Below are 14,804 nucleotides of genomic sequence, written 5' to 3' on the forward strand. Positions count from 1 at the left end.
GGCTGAGGATGAACCGCTGCCATGTTCTATCTTCTCTGTGCAGAATTAAACTTGTGCGCTGTCCGCTCTGCAGTATACACTGGTCACACGGGCACAATATTAGCGGACATGACGGACTGCGCATTGCTGTGAGTCCTGCTGCACTGTGTGAGAAGGAGGCACAGTTGCACAGCTTAGTACCAAGCATTATAAATGTCTGCCGATCCACCCAGCAAAAGTTATACTGCCCAGCAGATGCTCCAAGGACCCCGCTGGTACCCCCCCAGGCTTCCCCCAAACACAATGAAATCAATGAGGCTGAACCCTGATTGTTCACGTTGTGAGGTGCCTGATAATCTGGAGTGTTTTATACATGAATGTGGCTGTACATGTCGTGTGTTACTGCCACCAGGGTCTCCCCACATTCATGACCATGATTTCTGCTCTCTCCCTTGCAGGAAATGACCTATCTGTGTATCGCGGCCTGTGACTCCGAGCGGCAGAACCTGTAAGAATTTCCGGATTTATCTCGTGTCATGTTGCAGATCAGTTTCATCTCTTGCACTTGTCGCTGCTCTCCTCGGTCGCTGCCATTCAGTGGAAACCCGAGCGTCTGTTTCCTCCACAGTCGGAGGTTTCTCTCATTCTTACATTTTCTCACCCATTGTGGAGTATCGGTTTGACGGCCGGGGAGCTTCTTGTCATAGGAACTCGCAATCTAATATAACTGTGACGCCGCACACAAATACAGGCGTGACCAGCGGATTTGGCCTGGAAATCGGATTTGTGTAAATTGTATTATTAGGCACTGGGCAATCTCCAGTGCGGATGTAGAAATACTCCACACAGCCCCGTGTCTCTCCGCACACACCTTCGTGTCTCCCCAAACTGCCACTTGTGTCCCCCCACAGCCCCTCGTGTCCCCATACAACCCTTTGTGTCCCTCCTGTGCAGTCACTCGTGTCCTCTGGAGCAGTCCCTCTTCTCCCTCCGCATAGCCCTTCGTGTCCACTCAAACTGCTCCTTATGTCCCCTCACACTGCCCCTTGTGTCCCTCCGTCACGGCCTCTCGTGTCCCTCCGTCACGGCCTCTCGTGTCCCTCCGTCACGGCCTCTCGTGTCCCTCCGTCACGGCCTCTCGTGTCCCTCCGTCACAGCCTCTCTTGTCCATCCGTTACGTCCTCGTGTCCATCCGTTACGTCCTCGTGTCCATCCGTTACGTCCTCTCGTGTCCCTCCGTCACGGCCTCTCGTGTCTCTCCGTCACGGCCTCTCGTGTCTCTCCGTCACGGCCTCTCGTGTCTCTCCGTCGCGGCCTCTCGTGTCTCTCCGTCACGGCCTCTCGTGTCTCTCCGCACAAACTCTCGTGTCTCTCCGCACAAACTCTCGTGTCCCTCCATCACGGCCTCTCATGTCCCTCCACACAACCTCTCGTGTCCCCCGCACGGCCCCCTCGTGTCCCCCTGTGGTGATAGCACTGACAACATGTGGGCGCCCTCCCCTCTCTTAGGACATATATGGTGGTAACATCTTATCCGGACACCCCCCAAACACCTCATGGGACCCCCACACAGTTGTATCTCCAGCTCTGTGGGGGCCACAGTGGACGGTGGCAGCTGATAAACAACTTGCCCAATAAGTGTCACTTCTTCCAAGAACTTTTACTGTGAAAAAAAAACACTTCCTCGCCTTTCCCCCGAATCTGGTGCTCTCCAGCTTCTCTGTCTGACCCCTCCGACCACTTCCTCTTCTCCAAGAAGAGCCACCTCTGCAGTCTGCAGATCTGGGCGACCCATGGCACGGGTGCTTGAGAGGGGTGGCTTCACATGTGTAAGTATATCCTGCAGAGCATTACACCACTGCAGAACATTGCTCCTCCACCTCCTAACAGATACATAGTATTACAGCGCCTTGAAAAAGTCTTCATACCCCGTGAATTTTTCCACATTTTTCACGTAACAAACACAAACGTAAATGTATTTTATTGGGATTTTCTGTGATACAACACAATGTAGTGAGTATTTGTAACGTGTACAGGAAACGATACAAGGTTTTCTATTTATTTTATGCAAATCTGAAAATGGTGAGGTGCAATAGTATTCAAGCCCCTGTAGTCTGATGTCTCTAAATAATATCCTGAGTGACCAATCACCTCTAGAAGTCACATAATTAGTACATTGTATCCTCCTGGGTGTGATTTCTTCTCAGAGGTTTGTGTGAGAACTTTAGTGACCAAACAACATCATTAAAACCAATGAGCTCACCAGAAAGGTCAGGGATAAAGTTGTGGTAAAGAGGAAAGCTGGGTTAGGTTAGAAAAAATAGCCAAGCTCTGAACATCTCACGAAGCAGCGTGCAATCCATCATCCATACATGGAAGGAGTATAGCACAACTGCAAACCTACCAAGACATGGCCGTCGCCTAGCCTGACATCCCAAGCATGGAGAGCACTAATGAGAGAAGCATCCAAAAGGCCCATGGTCACTGGAGGAGCCGCAGAGATCCACAACTCTGGTGGGAGAATCTGTCCACAGATCAACTATTAGTCCTATACGCCAAAAATATGATCTTTATTGGAGAATGGAAGGAAGAAAGACTTTATTGAAAGCCATAAGAAGTTCTTTTTGTAGTTTTCAAAAAGTCATGTATGGTCACAAGGAGCATGTGGAAGAAGGGGCTCTGGTCAGATGAGACCAAAGGAAAAATGCTATGTGTAGCAGAAAACTAACCCTGCACATAACCCTGAAAACACCATCCCAACCGTCGCACATGGTGGAGACAGCATCCTGCTGTGGGGAGGCTTTTCTACAGCAGGGGCAGAGAAGCTGGTCAGAGGTGATAGAAAGATAGAGCTAATTCAGGGGGTGTGAAGACTTCTTCAAGGCACTATAAGGCTTGCAGGTTATTACAGCTGTGATCTGCAGAACATCGCTGTTTTTCATGCAGCGTGCCTCGGCCTTCGCTCCTTGCTGCAGATTCACCGCGGGAAGGGGCGTCTCGTTCATTCATCTGCTCTCTTTTCGCCCGGGCGTGTCATGATGCAATCGCTTGCTGCCGACCTCGGAGCCGTCTCAAGTTCAGGTTTTACAATCGTTTCTGTGAAAATAGAAACATTGATTTGTGAAACGTTTCATTCTGAAAAACATCTTTCTCGCCTGCGCTCCGGCATTTCTTGATTTTTCCCGCCTGTAGGTGGCGCTTTTGATTATTGGGATCGGTGTTGGGAACATGAGATAACGATATTATCACATTTTTGCCTTTTCCTGATGAACCCTGAAACTGTAAATTGAGACTAATCTCCATACAGTGAAATGCTCTAGACTTTGTGTTTCCATTAACTTCCATTTTCAAGATCTCTGCTTGCTGTCAGTTAATGTAAAAAAAAAAATCAGGGAGAGACTGAAATCTTATCTAAGCCTACCTGTCCCTATAGCTGGGGGTTTGCTACACTTGCATCCAGTGTGAGACTAAAAGCATCTTCTGCGCTGATGGTTTGTTACAATGTCTCAGTGCAGGCTGTGGCCCATGATCGATCAGTACACTAGGACGCAGGGTGCGAGGAGGAACGTGCAGGGAAGCATTTCTTGGAGTTTGGGGGGCACCTTGAACCTCCTGCTGCAGTTCTCGCCCCGGGCCGGTTCTCGGGGGCCGTTGGTCATTTTGCCCCATTTTCTGTCTCGCTGTCGTTTCCTTCTAATTTTTGGTGGTGTTTCTTTAGTGTCCAGACTGCGGACCCCTGTTCAGGATGTGGGTTTCTCACCTTGTGCCTCCATCTGTGTGCAGTGTAGCACGCTGTATATAGTAATAATGGGTGGGGGGTCCTACAGCAATGAGTATTTATAATCTAGTCTTACCCACTGAGCCACGGAGACGTCTTTTGGGTTTATATAAATCGCGGTGTAATGAAAAGTTCTGCCTTAATAGACGACTTTGCCTTTTTAATTCTTCACCTTTTTCCATACCTCTGCTTGCTGCGAGTGGATGGCATAAGATGAGGTTGTTGTGATACATTTGTGTTTATTTCTATCTATTTTGATACATTTGTATCCAGTCTGGGGATCATAGATCAGCTGACACCTGTTATCTGCACTGATACATTGTAACAACCGCTGCAGGAGGTGTGAGCCGCTGACTATCCACCGCAAAGTGACGATCCACCGCCCCGCTCCACCCGCCGCGCCATTTTCACCGGTGCCTGTAATATTGCTCCAATGTCTGTCTCTGCAAGACTACAGCTCCCAGTTTGTGTCTGCGCAGGTTATGCTGAGAGTTATGGGACCATTTTCTCCAACCTCTTGAGGAAGGGGATGGGCGCCCCCTTTATGTGGTGGTGGTACTTGGCCTGTTTTCTGTAGGGCTGGCTCAGGGGGCTATCCTAAAATAGACCCTCATTGAGGTTTTGTCAGGATGCAATGTTGCACGTATGGCGATCTCCGTACTGCGCCTCTGCACGTGTTGGAGCTATGTGCCCATGTATTAAACGTGTAGAGCTTATCGGCAGCTCTCGGCTCGGCCCCCAGTGGTTTCCTGCCTGGGGGGGGCGGATTACACATGTTCCTCACAGTCCTGGTCGTCTCTGGAGACGGCTGCAGAAATGTCAGCGTGAATCATCTCGGCTACAGATCTGAAATGTCAGCGCATACACGCGGTACATTCAGCATTTCCCAGCCAGGACGACCGCCATCATATGATCCAAAACCGCGACATATGTGAGAAAAAGCCAAGACGACATCCTGACACCAGAGAACAATAGCATCTTAAATAAAGGCTTTCATTTCTGAGCAGGGTTTTGTTACAATTTGTTCAGTACTTTTCAAATCTGTGTCCAATGTCAGCGAATGGAAGCGACGATCTATTGAGAGAAGCCTGATGAGAATCTAGTAGGTCACGGGGAATCGTGACAGTGTGCACATTGCACATAGTGACTGCGGACCTTCACCATGCAGGGGATGACTCTGGTCCTAGTGCTCCTCACAGCTCCTGGAGTGTTGATGCGGACCTAATAATAATAATAATACCTTTACCATGCAAGGGATGAGTCCAGTCTTAATGCTCCTCACACAGCTGCTGGAGCGTTGATGCGGACCTTCACCATGCAGGGGATGAGTCCGGTCCTAGTGCTCCTCACAGCTCCTGGAGCGTTGATGCGGACCTTCACCATGCAAGGGATGAGCCCGGTCTTAATGCTCCTCACACAGATGCTGGAGCATTGATGCGGACCTTCACCATGCGGGGGATGAGTCCAGTCCTTGTGCTCCTCACACATCTGCTGGAGCATTGATGCAGACCTTCACCATGCAGAGGATGAGTCCGGTCCTAGTGCTCCTCACACAGCTGCTGGAGCATAGATGCGGACCTTCACCATGCAGGGGATGAGTCCGGTCCTAGTGCTCCTCACAGCTCCTGGAGCGTTGATGCGGACCTTCACCATGCAAGGGATGAGCCCGGTCTTAATGCTCCTCACACAGATGCTGGAGCATTGATGCGGACCTTCACCATGCGGGGGATGAGTCCAGTCCTTGTGCTCCTCACACATCTGCTGGAGCATTGATGCAGACCTTCACCATGCAGAGGATGAGTCCGGTCCTAGTGCTCCTCACACAGCTGCTGGAGCATAGATGCGGACCTTCACCATGCGGGGGATGAGTCCGGTCTTAGTGCTCCTCACACAGCTGCTGGAGCGTTAATGCGGACCTTCACCATGCAGGGGAGGAGTCCAGTCCTTGTGCTCCTCACACATCTGCTGGAGCATTGATGCAGACCTTCACCATGCAGGGGATGAGTCCGGTCCTAGTGCTCCTCACACAGCTGCTGGAGCATAGATGCGGACCTTCACCATGCACTGGATGAGTCTAGTCCTAGTGCTCCTCGCACAGCTGCTGGAGCGTTGACTATGCTCTGTGAGCCCTCTGCTATCCTGCACTCCACCTATACTGATACATTGTAACAAGCAGGGCAGCTGTGTGAGCAGGAACAGTTTAGGTTTATCAATATCCGAAATAGTAATATGCTTATGTTCACTGACAGCAAGCAGAGAGTTTGAAAGGAAAAGACATTGAAGAGAGTTTTACAGAACATTCCTGGATTATTTGGATATATCTAGAAATTTCTCATGTCCGAACTGTGGAAAAAGGTGGCCTGACAACCGTGACACAGCACGCACAGGCGGCCGGTTGTCAGCAGCCGTAGATGAGGACCGGTTAGATTCTGTCGCTTATTTTTCGGTTTTTCTTTTCTAGGATTCAGCATTTTCAGAAGAGCGTCCGGTTCATCCACGAGTGTCGTGTGAGCGGCGGCCGCTGCCTCGTCCACTGGTCAGTGCCGCACACAGAAGGTGCATATTACAGATTAGCAGATTTCTTCATTATTGGAAGTTTTAATATCCAGAAAAGTTCTGTAACACTGAACTTACTTTTATAATCTTCACCGTTTCATTTTAAGATCTCCGCTTGCTGTCGGTGAATAACAAGTGACATAGCCCCGAACATTGGGAATATTTCTTACTTCTGGGAGTTTGTTAGTTGTATCCAGTGTAGACAGTCCTCGGTGCCGGAGACAAGGCAGCCATACATATACCTACAGCAAGCAGAGGTGTTAACATGCCGCAGAGCTGGGACACAGCGTATTAGATAATGACAGAACTTCTGTGGGCCCCGGGCTGGTGATGATGGCTGACACTGGTGTCTCCTGTGTGCACAGCTTGGCCGGCGTGTCGCGCAGCACCACCATCTTAGTCGCCTATCTGATGACTGTGACGTCCTGTGGATGGGAGGATTGTCTGTCCGCGGTGAGGGCCGTGAGGGCGTATGTGGGGCCCAACATCGGATTTCAGCAGCAGCTGCAGGAATATGAGAGGACGACAGTGAAAGAGGTAAAAGAGCATGAAAAGGACAGCTGAGACCCCCAGAGAGGAGATATTATACGGGGGGCTACGATGGGGGCTAGAGAGGAGATATTATACGGGGGGTTATAGAGGAGATATTATACGGGGGCTATAGAGGAGATATAATACGGGGGGCTACGATGGGGGCTACAGAGGAGATATACTGGGGGCTATAGAGGAGATATTATACAGGGGGCTATAGAGGAGATATTATACGGGGGCTACAGAGGAGATATACAGGGGGCTATAGAGGGGATATTATACGGGGGCTACAGAGGAGATATACGGGGGCTACAGAGGAGATATTATACTGGGGGCTATAGAGGAGATATTATACAGGGGGCTATAGAGGAGATATTATACAGGGGGCTATAGAGGAGATATTATACAGGGGGCTATAGAGGAGATATACAGGGGGCTATAGAGGGGATATTATACTGGGGGCTACAGAGGAGATATTATACTGAGGGCTATAGAGGAGATATTATACAGGGGGCTATAGAGGAGATATTATACAGGGGGCTATAGAGGGGATATTATACGGGGGCTACAGAGGAGATATTATACTGGGGGCTATAGAGGAGATATACAGGGGCTATAGAGGGGATATTATATGGGGGCTACAGAGGAGATATTATACTGGGGGCTATAGAGGAGATATTATACAGGGGGCTATAAAGGGGATATTATACGGGGGCTACAGAGGAGATATTATACTGGGGGCTATAGAGGAGATATACAGGGGCTATAGAGGGGATATTATACGGGGGCTACAGAGGAGATATTATACTGGGGGCTATAGAGGAGATATTATACAGGGGGCTATAGAGGGGATATTATACGGGGGCTACAGAGGAGATATTATACTGGGGGCTATAGAGGAGATATTATACTGGGGGCTATAGAGGGGATATTATACGGGGGCTACAGAGGAGATATTATACTGGGGGCTACAGAGGAGATATTATACTGGGGGCTATAGAGGAGATATTATACTGGGGGCTATAGAGGAGATATTATACAGGGGGCTATAGAGGCGATATTATACAGGGGGCTATAGAGGGGATATTATACGGGGGCTACAGAGGAGATATTATACTGGGGGCTATAGAGGAGATATTATACTGGGGGCTATAGAGGGGATATTATACGGGGGCTACAGAGGAGATATTATACTGGGGGCTACAGAGGAGATATTATACTGGGGGCTATAGAGGAGATATTATACTGGGGGCTATAGAGGAGATATTATACAGGGGGCTATAGAGGAGATATTATACAGGGGGCTACAGAGGAGATATTATACTGGGGGCTATAGAGGAGATATTATACTGGGGGCTATAGAGGAGATATTATACAGGGGCTACTATGGGGGCTATAGAGGAGCTCTTATGAGGGCTGATCCTATATACTACTACTCCCAGTATCGCTATCATGTATGGGGGGCTCTGCCTGCGGCTCAGTTGCACACACGGTGTACGTTGTGTGCTGACTAATATTCGTCATTGTGTTTATGTTGTTGTGTGGCCGTCATATTACACCCCAGAGCGGCCCAGTGGGTCACAGGGTCCTGACGTTGCACCTTTTCACCCACACGAGGATTTACACATCATCTAGAAATTCTCCCGGGTCACGATCCGTCCATCACATGTACAAGTAACTGCTGATGTCGATTGCAACACCGTGTAGATTAACCCTTCCTGCTATTGTGACACTTGTGGTTCCCTCACTTAGGACACCGTCACATTGGTTAGTAGTGATCGGACCCTCCGATGTAACAGTGCTGGGCCGTGCAGCCGTGGTGATGGGGGTCCCTAGGATTGTCTCCTGTAACACAGCGGCCAGCTGTCCCAGAGTTGACAGAGGGGTCTGGAGGGGGACCGAAGGATCTGGAGGGAACAGAGGAGTCTGGTGGGGGACAGTGGGATCTGGAGGGGGGACAGAAGGGTCCAAAGTAAAGGGGTGTAGAGGGACACGTAAAGGTCTGCATGAGGCCAGAAGCTTCTTGACGGGGACAGAGGGGTCTGGATGGGAACAGAACTGTCTGTAGGCGTCCGATAGGCGACAGAAGGGTTTGGAGGGTCACAGGAATTTCTGGAGTGGGGTAGAAAGGTGTGGAAGGAGACAGGGGTCTGGAGGGGGACGGAAGGGTGTGGAAGGAGACAGGGGAGACGGAAGGGTTTGGAAGGAGACAGGCGTCTGGAGGGAGACGGAAGGGTTTGGAAAGAGACGGGTCTGGAGGGGGACGGAAGGGTGTGGAAGGAGACGGGTCTGGAGGGGGACGGAAGGGTTTGGAAGGAGACAGGGGTCTGGAGGGAGACAGGTGTCTGGAGGGGGACGGAAGGGTGTGGAGGGAGACAGGGGTCTGCAGGGGGACAGAAGGGTGTGGAGGGAGACGGGTCTGGAGGGGGACGGAAGGGGGTGGAGGGAGACAGGGGTCTGGAGGGGCACGGAAGGGTCTGGAGGGGAACGGAAGGGTGTGGAAGGAGACAGAGGTGTCTGGAGGGGGACGGAAGGGTGTGGAAGGAGATGGGTCTGGAGGGGGACGGAAGGGTTTGGAAGGAGACAGGGGTCTGGAGGGGGACGGAAGGGTTTGGAAGGAGACAGGGGTCTGGAGGGGGACGGAAGGGTTTGGAAGGAGACAGAGGGGTCTGGAGGGGGACGGAAGGGTTTGGAAGGAGACAGGTCTGGAGGGGGACGGAAGGGTGTGGAAGGAGACGGGTCTGGAGGGGGACGGAAGGGTTTGGAAGGAGACGGGTCTGGAGGGGGACGGAAGGGTGTGGAAGGAGACGGGTCTGGAGGGGGACGGAAGGGTTTGGAAGGAGACAGGGGTCTAGAGGGAGACGGAAGGGTGTGGAGGGAGACGGGTCTGGAGGGGGACGGAAGGAGGTGGAGACAGAGGGGTCTGGAGAGGGACAGAACGGTGTGGAAGGAGACAGGGAGGGTCTGATGGGGGACGGAAGGGTGTGGAAGGAGACAGAGGGGTCTGGAGGGAGACAGAGGGGTCTGTCAGCTCCTCGCTCCCCTTTTCTTAGTGAAAACACCTTTCTATATGTATATGGGAGAGGGGTCAGGATAAATCGCCATTGACCAAATGAATATTTTACCCCCAGCTGTCTTGCATGGCTGCCTTAGGACCGAGGTATTCTACGATGTAGTCCTGTCCATCAACAGGTAGAGCGCAAATGAGAATAATCAGGACTTTCCCAATCCACCAATTTGCTTATCTGATCTGGACATTTGTGACGATTCTCACCACATACAATTTACTGATCAAATTTTTGCAAAAATGACAATTTTTTGCCTCCTGCACGTTAGAAGACGTGATGGCTGCAGGTACAACGACTCCTGTGGTCCTCTGTAGTCTATGGAGAGCGGTCATCAGTAACGCTGGGGTAGTGAGGGCACAGGGGGCTTCAGGGAGAAGCATTTTGCCTTCTGGAAAATCCCTTTGTCTTGCTGCAGTTGATCTGTGCTTTGATCAGCCGGACAGATAAGAACCCATGATTGTGTGCGTGCAGCATCCCTCTGGCCGTGTCCAGGATCCTGCGCTGCAGCCGTCACCAGTGGCGCAATCGTGGCAGGATACAGGGTGTGAGGTCGGAGCGGCGTCTGACCCCCGCTGTAGTGAGGGGGCACATGTAGGGGTCCCTGTAGTGAGGGGGCACATGTAGGGGTCACCATAGTGAGGGGCACATGTAGGGGTCGCCATAGTGAGGGGCACATGTAGGGGTTGCCATAGTGAGGGGCGCATGTAGGGGTCGCCATAGTGAGGGGCACATGTAGGGGTCGCCATAGTGAGGGGCACATGTAGGGGTCGCCATAGTGAGGGGCACATGTAGGGGTCGCCATAGTGAGGGGCACATGTAGGGGTCGCCATAGTGAGGGGCACATGTAGGGGTCGCCGTAGTGAGGGGCACATGTAGGGGTCGCCGTAGAGAGGGGCACATGTAGGGGTCGCCATAGTGAGGGGCACATGTAGGGGTCCCTGTAGTGAAGGGGGGCACATGTAGGGGTCCCTGTAGTGAAGGGGGGCACATGTAGGGGTCGTCGTAGTGAATGGCACACGTAGGGGTCGCCGTAGTGAGGGGCACACGTAGGGGTCGCCGTAGTGAGGGGCACATGTAGGGGTCGCCGTAGAGAGGGGCACATGTAGGGGTCGCTATAGTGAGGGGGCACATGTAGGGATCGCAGTAGTGAGGGGTTCACATGTAGGGGTCCCTGTAGTGAGGGGGGGCACATGTAGGGGTCCCTGTAGTGAGGGGCACATGTAGGGGTTCCTGTAGTGAGGGGCACATGTAGGGGTCGCAGTAGTGAGGGGCACATGTAGGGGTCCCTGTAGTGAGGGGGGCACATGTAGGGGTCCCTGTAGTGAGGGGGGGGCACATGTAGGGGTCCCTGTAGTGAGGGGGGGCACATGTAGGGGTCCCTGTAGTGAGGAGGGGCACATGTAGGGATCGCAGTAGTGAGGGGGGGGGCACATGTAGGGGTCCCTGTAGTGAGGGGGGGCACATGTAGGGGTCCCTGTAGTGAGGGGGGGCACATGTAGGGGTCCCTGTAGTGAGAGGCACATGTAGGGGTTCCTGTAGTGAGGGGCACATGTAGGGGTCGCAGTAGTGAGGGGCACATGTAGGGGTCCCTGTAGTGAGGGGGGGGGCACATGTAGGGGTCCCTGTAGTGAGGGGGGCACATGTAGGGGTCCCTGTACTGAGGGGGGCACATGTAGGGGTCCCTGTAGTGAGGGGGCACATGTAGGGGTCCCTGTAGTGAGGGGGGCACATATAGGGGTCCCTGTAGTGAGGGGGGGCACATGTAGGGGTTCCTGTAGTGAGGAGCACATGTAGGGGTCGCAGTAGTGAGGGGGGGCACATGTAGGGGTCCCTGTAGTGAGGGGGGCACATGTAGGGGTCCCTGTAGTGAGGGGGGCACATGTAGGGGTCCCTGTAGTGAGGGGGGGCACATGTAGGGGTCCCTGTAGTGAGGGGGCATATCTGGGACATGTAGGGTTTGATCTCAATGCATCGCATATCATGGCGCTGATGACCTGGAGGGGTCGGGGGGCTGAGCTCATGGACCGTCCCCACTTCTCCATTGTCGAGGTTTCCACCAAACTCCCCGAGTTCTTTTCTGTATAATGTCACCGATGTGCAGGATTTGTGGCCATTTGCCACCTCATTCTCTTGGTGTCTCCACCCTTTGCTCGGGGGACACATCGCGTGTCAGGGGCCTCAGCCATGAGCAGAGGCGTCAACCAAAACCAAGTCTGTGGTTTAAGTAAATGCCAGCAAAATGGCCGAGGAGACAGGAAAGGAGAGAACCTCATTGTGAAGAAAAGGAAGCCGGTAGCTGATGTGATGGAGGAGCGTGAGGCTCGTCTGTGGCAGGCAAGGCTCCTCGCCGGGCAGGGGATGGGTGGATACTTTCCACCGTGCGGCTTTCGTTTTCCGCCTCCACCTGATGCTTTTCTATGGGGACCCCCAGCGATCTGCTGTAATCAGTGGGGGGGGGACTGTCAGTAAGTGTTCAGTCTCCCCACAGCGCCCCCACAGGGGAAACTAAGCACTGCACCATGTCCATTCACATCAGTGCGTTACAATGTATCACCGGACGGCTCCTCCATTGTGTAAAACTTTTGTACAGTGTAAATAAACTTTTTGCTACCTGGAAACAATCAGCAAGCAGGGAAACCATCGAGGATGGCTCTTATCTGAAGAGAGTGGCCTCGGCAGAATGACGCCAGTATCTGCTGCTCATTAACACTTGGGCCTCCATTCTTCAATGCAGTCGCTCTTCTTTTCTGGAGTAATTTACAGGGGGTTTTTTTAACGTCTTTATTATTTTTGTGCCAAATTCTCTACTCATTTTGTGACATTTTTAATTGTTTTTTTCTTTTTTTTTTTAAGTCTTTCTTTTCTCGGCAACTTTACTTATCCAGATATTTTAGATTTTTTTTTTAAATGTGACTTTTACCAAATGTGACATTTTTTTAACTTATCTCAGCAAGGCTCTGGCGCATTTGAAGACCTATATGTGATATATATATATATATATATATATATATATATATATATATATATTATATTCTAAAAAAAAAAGTGTTTTTGTGGCAAATTCATGAACCGCGTGCGCCATTCTGCAGGATTTGGCACAAAATCTGACAATGCATAAAATAAAGAAGTGTCCCGGAGCATATAAAGGAGGAGAGACACATGGCCGCTTTCTTCACAGGAACAGCACCACAGCTGCCTACTGGTTGTGTCTGGTACTGCAGCTCAGCCCAATATGCGCAGGTGCCGCTCATTTTTGGAGGAGCTCAGCCATGTTTCTCTAATTCTGGACAGCCTATAAGACCTATGGTGATCCCTGTTTTCGCCCCTACAGTACCGAATGTGGCTGCTGCAGGAATATGGAAGAAGCCCCTTCAAAGATCAGGAGAGGGTCCTCAGATTACTGTCCGAACAAGAACAGAAGGAGCAACTGAGGCAAACACAGAAGCCCTCTATGAATCGGTCGGAGATGGACTACTCGCTTCCTTATAAAGCTTACGGCTCCAAAAACAGGTGGAGCGACGTATAGGATAACTGGGGCAAGCGGAGGAACGTTCAATGTGCCAGGTGGGCTTGTGTGCTTCACTGCCCACCATGGGGTCTGCTACAGGTGGTCAGCAGATACAAGACATGACTGCAAAAGTCCCCCTAACTTCAGCACTGACGAGCGCCCCTGTGGGTGTGAGTATCTGGACACTTTCAGGCCGGGTCGCGGACGCACCTCTGTGCCATGAACATTCATTCTCTGCATTCTACTTCTCTTTTCTTAGGAATTATATCAAGTCGCAATAAAATGTTCCATTAATCACACAATTCTCTTTTACTTTCAGTCGTCTCACTTGTGAATGATGTGATCGGGCTGACGCTTCTCTTCTGCGCAGGTTTCTCTTCCCAACACTGAATCTGGCAATCTGAATAACTGACTGGATCCACATCCCGATCTCCGGAGTCCAGGTCCCATAAACTGTGATATTCTACTTTCTAGAAAGGAATCGAGGTCCTTCTAGAACTTATTTAGTGATTTGACCATCATCTGACCGAGAGTGCAATAGTCTCACTGCTCTTACAGTAAAGAATCCACAGTCTCACTACTTGAACAGAAATCTCCCTGCTCGGATAGTAAAGAATCCTTAGTTTTACCGCTTGTATGATAAAGAACCCATGGTCTCACAGCTTGTACAGTACACACACCTTTCCCCTAGTTATAGTGGATGCCCCCTTGTCCCTGTCACAGGCCCAGGTGTGAACATCATTGTACAGATGTATGTACGGTCCGCTCATATATCCGCACACTGTGATAACATGGCCCCTACCATGTGTTTTCTCCGCACTGGACACCCCTAGGGTTCTTCAAGACGGCCATTCCCATAATATCCTGCGCTGCCTCCGCTGTCATCTTGCGCCATCCTCCTCATACACAGGTGGTCCGCACTGCGCACAGGATTCCTGGTGTGGCCGACCTGGTGACTGGTGGGCTCTTATCCTGGGCCGCCCTCGGCTCCTGTATTTACCTAGGCAGCTGCTGCCTGACATTGATGGTAAAGCTGATTTTCCATCCAGTATTTCAGCGTTTTTCCCCATGTTTTGATATTTGATGCATACATTGGGTGCGGAAAGTATTCAGACCCTTTTAAATTTTTCACTTTTTCATTGCAGCCATTTGGTAAATTCAAAAAAGTTCATTTTTTCTCATTAATGTTCACTCCGCACCCCATCTCGATTGAAAAAAACAAATGTAGAAATTTTTGCAAATTTATTAGAAAAGAAAAGCTGAAATATAACATGGTCATAAGTATTCAGACCCTTTGCTCAGAAGCTCATATGGAAGCCACATGCTGTCCATTTCCTTGTGATCCTCCTTGAGATGGTTCTTCTTCTTCATTGGAGTCCAGCTG

At 51.0% G+C, this 14,804-nt stretch overlaps 1 protein-coding gene across 3 annotated transcripts in view; it reads left to right on the top strand.

The window, feature by feature from the left end:
- The window catches only part of LOC138649228 (dual specificity protein phosphatase 22-A-like), a 61,059-nt gene extending 47,107 nt beyond the window's left edge, over positions 1 to 13,952 (top strand). For 2 of the 3 annotated variants that reach the window (XM_069739440.1, XM_069739438.1), the window contains 4 exons: positions 438 to 487; positions 6,219 to 6,293; positions 6,679 to 6,850; positions 13,244 to 13,741. In XM_069739440.1, coding sequence (XP_069595541.1) covers positions 441 to 487; positions 6,219 to 6,293; positions 6,679 to 6,850; positions 13,244 to 13,438 — 489 coding nt within the window. In that variant the 5' untranslated portion in view covers positions 438 to 440 and the 3' untranslated portion in view covers positions 13,439 to 13,741. Of the gene's footprint in view, positions 1 to 437; positions 488 to 6,218; positions 6,314 to 6,678; positions 6,851 to 13,243 lie in introns of all 3 variants that reach the window. The other variant, XM_069739439.1, reaches the window with a different exon arrangement.
- The last annotated feature ends 852 nt before the right edge of the window (positions 13,953 to 14,804 follow it).

This window comes from Ranitomeya imitator, chromosome 9, assembly GCF_032444005.1.
Source record: "Ranitomeya imitator isolate aRanImi1 chromosome 9, aRanImi1.pri, whole genome shotgun sequence".
NCBI lineage: Eukaryota > Metazoa > Chordata > Amphibia > Anura > Dendrobatidae > Ranitomeya > Ranitomeya imitator.